The sequence below is a fragment of the Medicago sativa genome, chromosome 7 (assembly GCF_051527215.1).
Source record: "Medicago sativa cultivar Bolivia chromosome 7, Bolivia_mono, whole genome shotgun sequence".
Classification (NCBI taxonomy): domain Eukaryota; kingdom Viridiplantae; phylum Streptophyta; class Magnoliopsida; order Fabales; family Fabaceae; genus Medicago; species Medicago sativa.
In genome coordinates, this window is record NC_140755.1 from 81434187 (window position 1) to 81440176 (window position 5990).

Here is a 5990-nt window from a genome sequence, read left to right on the forward strand (position 1 = left end):
ATTTTCACAATTCTGTGATATTGATACTGAGATATTAGATAGACTTTGATTACTTGATTCCCTAATGATAGTAACTTAGTAAGACTCTGTGATGTAAGAATTGGTGTAAGGCAAGAATATCAACGTATCCTTCCCTTTTGTGACTCTAAATGGAATGTGCTATACCCCATTTTCTATTTCCTTTGGGAGAAAACTTCTCACCTTATTGATATCCCTTTTGTAATGATTCTTCATTCTCCTATTATCCAAATCCATGCGTCTTTCAATCTCCTATCGTTGCAATCCCAGGAAGTTCCCTTTGCCTCCAAGAAATCCTCAAATCATTTGACCTAGTATGCATAAAAAAAAAAAAATGACCCTTTCCATTATACTTATCCATGCCGCTTTGCTGAGAAAGTTGTGCTCATATGAACAATATCTCTAAGCCTATAGCAGCTGAATGGGATTTTAGGTCTAAAAGTGTTATTAATGAGTGAAACATTTGTGAAATATCGACCACTCCTAACTCCAGACATATCCAGAAATATCAACAATCGATGCAGGATCGTAGAAAATGGAGTAAAAAACCAAACAAAACAAACAAGACGTATTAAAGATTAATAACCTTGCTGTGAATACAATATACTGCCTCAAATTGTTAAATTAGTTCTCTGTGCTAAATTGTCATAAAAAGGCAGACCCTCTCATCCTTGCAGAACTATTTTGTTCAGCTGAGCAGTGTGCTCACCTCAAGCATGCACACTGATAAAAATGCACGGAAACTAAAAGACAAATATGAAGGAAAAAGAAAACAAAAAGCAGAATCAAATTGACAAAATAAATTGGAAAATTTCTTGAATTGTATGTGTCATCCTTTTGCCCTTTTGCATAGAGGCCGATGGTTTTCCTCAAGTCATCCACCAGACTGTGTTGTTCTAATTTTAACGGAACGGAAAAGAATGGTTGAGCGACGAGATAGAACCAGGAAATAACTTCAATACTTTTTACACAATGCAATAAAAGACGAGAATGTCACACATGTAATTTGTGCATAAATGAGAGCATCTATCAATAAATTTCAAATATATTTCATTTCAATAGAGGGGCCTCCAAGCTAATTTTCATACATAATCACCATTTCCTTCATCCTCAAGTGAAAAGAAGAAAATCTATATGTACAAATGATTAAGCATTCATGGTACTGTCCCCAAATTCTACTATGTGTCTAATAAAAGAGTTAATGTAAAAGGAGAGGATTAAAGCTCCTAAACTATCATCAGTGTTCCCCAAATCAAATTAAAACCCATCTCTTCTTCTTTAAAGCAATAGCAATTGTGGAATGAGCTTGTAAAGAAAAGAAAGCTCCTGCTGGGAAAATTGAGGCTTTGAGTTCTTCCCAATCCCTTCAGCCAAACCCTCTTCCTCCCCAATCTTTGCTGGCTTCATCATATCCGCAACCGCCTCTGTTATTTCTTGCACAAAATCTACTATCACCCCATCAATCCCCATTAGGTGCTGCATGTAAACCGCTTCTGGAACATTACTGTCATCATGACCAAAACAGCAAATATCAGTATCAAAAACATTACATTCAACACAATTATGGAAAAAACAATTGGACCAAAAAAGACCAATAACATGTAACATGAGAGTGGAAAAGACCAAACATACTTTAATTTTCCATATGTTAGAAGAGAGAGATTGGACTCCTTGATCTTGCTTACAGCTCCAGGATTCCTAAATATCCCTTTAATCTCAGAAACAATTCCTTTCAATCCATTCTCCAAACTGAGTTTCAAAGCCTCCTCCAAAGAGTTCCTTCTCAAATCTTCATAGATTTCACACCCTCCATTAGTTAAAAAGAAAACCTGCCACCAAAAAATCACCAACCCATGTTAGAAGAATCTCACATAATAACCAAAAAAACAACTTCCTCATAGTTTTTTTTTGAACAAACAACAACTTCTCATAGTTAAATTTGTTCTAAACAAAAAGGCGGAAAAACTCACCGGATATGTGCTTTGCAATTTATGAACAAGTATCGCTGCATCAGGCTGAAAAGTTGAGAATATAATAGGCCTATCCTTAGCATAATCAGTAACAACCTGTCCCAAAACATTCATCAAGTTAAAAACTTACAAATACCAAACATAATAATCGAATTACCACATCACAATTTCATCAAGAATGGTACTACAAATAGCAATTTTATTTACCTTTAAAATGGCTTGAAGGACATGAGTGAGATAAGCTTGTTCATAAACAATATGGTCATCAAATTTCAACTCAATGTTAAAACCCAAAGAAGGTTCAACTTTGAGAAATGCTTCTTGAAGGGTACAAAGTGTGTCATCTTGTTCAACTTCCCAATTATATATCTTTCCATCTTTTGTTTTTCTCACCAAAACTTTTCCTTCCATTCCTGCCTCTCTTTGAAGCCCATAGGAAAGAAACTCTGATAAACACAACTCAGGTATTCTCTTCCCAAACACATTACCCTGCAAAAACCCCAAAATGCCCTCACAATTAACTCAAAGCAATCAAATAATAATAACATGGTCAACAGATCACAATCAGTTAGGGTTACACCATCAACAAATCACAATCATCATATGTGTGACGTTAGAAATAATTATAATAACATCTACAACTATCTGACGATTATGACCAATTGACGGTGTAAAAAACATTAATGACGGTGTATAATAGTAATGAGAAGAAAAGGAGCTTACATTGTCTTGAGAGTAGATGTAATCATCGTGGAAAATGACTGGGCAGTCATCTTTGGTCACCTACAAAAAACCACACGATGCACTTTTGCTTTAACTTTTTTGTTCTGTCTTCATTCACCTTCAAACTTTTTTAATCCAAAAACTATTTTTTTTTTCTTTCATTTTTTAAAAAATTCCAAACCCAAAAGGAAAAAAATTAACAGATCAGTATTGATTCAATTGAGAAAACCAAACCACAGAAAAACCCTTAAACCCCAAACTTATTTACGACAAACACCATTGGGGTAAAATAGGAAACCCGGAAAAAGCGGCATATGTTCAGATCAGATACGCGGCGACCGAAACTGGAAAAAGAACATGTGTGTGCGTGCATCTAAATCTAATCTAATAATTTTCGTGTTTTTCGGATAATGATTTTTATTAAAAAAAATAAAATGAAATTATTGTGAAAGAAAGAAAATAGAAAGAAAGATGAAAGAATTGAAATATACCTGAACATCAAATTCAATGAAATCAAGAGGAAAAGAAGAAGCAGCATTAAAAGACATAATGGAGTTTTCTTTGATGGCTCTCATTCTCCGATCCGTAGATTGTAACACATTCATACCGTTTCCTCTATGTCCAATTACAACGAACTTTGGCATCTTTAATCCATCACCATTGCTCATCTCCAAACCTGATCAAAAAACAAAATCATATCAAATAACAATATTTTACGTTGCAGTTGCATGCAGAGGATATCTGATACGTGATAAATAAAATAAGAACGTGCATGGATGAATGTTAATGTAATGGTATGGTACGTACCGCTAGGAAAACGGGGGGAGAGGAGGGAAAGGGAGGGATTTTCAGGGACAAGATCGAGGGAAGGGACATCGGAGACGTGGACGGCTTTGAGAGCCATGTTAGGTGAAAGAGAGAAAGAAAAAGAGAGAGATTTTGGTAATGAATTAAGATTGGGTTTGTGATGATGATGATGATGATGAAGATGAAGGTGGGAGAGAAACCTTGGGGTATTTATTTGAGGGAATTTGGAAATATCCATTGTGAGAAAAAGATAATGAAATGCCAACGGGATCTCCGCAAGGAATATTCTTGTTATATGTCATATGCTTTTGGATATTCCTGCTTTTAGTATTTGTTTGTTCAATCAACTTTGGTTGACACTTGACACGGATACAACTCATGCGTTTATGGATTAGAGTCAACCTTATGATATGATTTATCCAATCACAACATCTTATTGTTTTTGCTCAAAAAAAAAACATCTTATTGTTTCTTATTCAGCAATTAATCTCATCTTGTTTGAAAGAAAGGAAAAATATTTACATATATGGATCATGCTAATGTGTGCTCAAAGTAAATATTTATTGTAAAAAAATAATTTTTAAAATTTTGAGAATCTCGTCTTGCTAATGTGTTTGATTCAGATTACCAGATCAGTATCTATTTATAGGTGTTTCTTCAGTTCAGATTATCAAATTAGTTTTAATTCAATACAGATTTAATAAATGACTTGGATGTTATCAACGTTGTAGAGATGGTTATTTCGAAGACTTGAATAATACTCCCTCCGGTCATTATTATAAGCAAAAATTGACTTTTTAGGTTTATTCAATAAATGATGTATGTGGTCTATATATAGACTACATACATTATTTATTGAATGAATCTAAAAAGTGAAATTTTGCTTATAATAGTGACCGGAGGGAGTAGTTATATTTTTTTTTATTAAGAAGAAATGATAAAAACAAAAACAAACTACAATCTCATGCGAGCAACACCAAGAGCATCATCCAGAAGGGAATGATGCAGTTGAGGAGGACAAACAATCCAAGTCTTAAAAGCATCCGAAGAAGAAGCACCATGCTTAGCAAGCCAATCCGCACACTCGTTGCCTTGACGGAGTGTACTTTGTATGCGTGTGTACTTTGTTGTTTTATGTTATGAACATAGATGATGTGAGTGTGAGTCTGTTCGTAGATTCATCTTTTTTTTTTTACTAAATTAAGAGCACACTTTATCAATACACTCTTTCACTTAATTTCAATTACTAAATTAAGACAATAATTACAATTGATAACATTATGTTAATTCTTTCACTTAATTTCCCTTAATGCTAATTATTTCATTTATTTATTAGTCAAAGAACCAAATCAATTTCTTTTAAGTGGTCATGCGTTTTGTCTCATGTTACACCCAGCACTAATTTAATTTACATTGATTCAACCTTAATTCTCATTTCCTAAAGTGAATTTTTCTACCTTAAATTTACGGCCAAGAATAAGTTTCATATGCCTCTCCTTTGTCTTCCACAAGGCCACATATTTTCTAGCACATAATCATCTGCCTCACGCCCTCATCATCATCAATATCGTCCTTTGTTTATTTAATCTCTTACAATTTCATTCACGCCACCAACGTCTGTAGCAACTCTTAAGGCTCATGTAGTTTCTCCTTAGTAGTTTCTCCTTAGGATGAAGAAGCGGCCTAAGGTAAGGGCTTTTTCCCCATACGTTCTTACTAAGTGTTAGGACAGTGTTAATAAATAGTGGTAGAAATTCTTGTCTTTTAAAAAGAAAAATAATTAAAATATATAATTAAAGGTAACTTTTCCACGACCCATATGATATTTTTGTACGAGAATGTGTTGTAGATTTTTATTATGTTTTATGGGCTTTGTGATGCTTGAGAATAAAAAGAAGTCATTTGTTTAAGACTTAATTATGTGGATGCCTTAGTGGCTGGATTTTATTTTGCATTTGCCTAAGTGGCTAGAATATATATTTTTGAAATAATTATCATGACATGGCATATGCATAGCTTGTGTGGCTTGTTTCATTATCATGACATTTGCATAGCCTGTGTGGCTCGTTCTTAGCCTGTGTGACTCGTTTTAGCCTGTGTGGCTCGTTCTTAGCCTGTGTGGCTTGTTTATATCTGGATCATGTAGTGATTAAGAGCATGCATCTAATGCATAAATTCATTTGAGTTCTTTTCTTAAAATATGGCTTGAGTGTATTTTTATTTATTTCTGATCGATAAGTTTTATACTATCTATTTTGGACATTGTTTCTTGTGTTTTGAGTATGAACCTATTTGGATAAGGAAATTGACCCTTACATTAATATAATGTTCTAGGTACAAAAGTTTGATATATGAAGGTTGACGTGTGATTGAAGCGTACTCGGGGGACAAAAATGGGTTTATTAAAAGTATTTTTGAAGTGTATTATTTTCTTATAATGGAAAATAATGAATTGTAAATAGAAATTTTCTA

General features: G+C 33.8%; 1 protein-coding gene across 1 annotated transcript; it reads right to left on the reverse strand.

The window, feature by feature from the left end:
- Positions 1-1045: 1045 nt before the first annotated feature.
- LOC146909146 (glycerophosphodiester phosphodiesterase GDPD1, chloroplastic-like) lies at positions 1046-3701 on the reverse strand. The gene is made up of 7 exons (XM_085723458.1): positions 3519-3701; positions 3203-3387; positions 2712-2771; positions 2196-2477; positions 1989-2084; positions 1651-1847; positions 1046-1522 (listed from the first exon to the last, which is right to left on the reverse strand). Exons 1-7 carry the CDS (start codon positions 3613-3615, stop codon positions 1297-1299), a joined length of 1143 nt encoding a protein of 380 aa, XP_085579584.1. The 5' UTR covers positions 3616-3701; the 3' UTR covers positions 1046-1296.
- Positions 3702-5990: the final 2289 nt, after the last annotated feature.

Bases quoted from the DNA above. Each gene is read 5' to 3' on its own strand.
- LOC146909146 (XM_085723458.1), bottom strand. From the start codon at position 3,615: ATGGCTCTCAAAGCCGTCCACGTCTCCGATGTCCCTTCCCTCGATCTT. The intron at 2,478-2,711 runs GTAAGCTCCTTT...GGGTTTTTGCAG, and splicing joins ACATCTACTCTCAAGACAAT to GGTAATGTGTTTGGGAAGAG. The intron at 2,085-2,195 runs GTAAATAAAATT...GTTTTGGGACAG, and splicing joins TCCTTCAAGCCATTTTAAAG to GTTGTTACTGATTATGCTAA.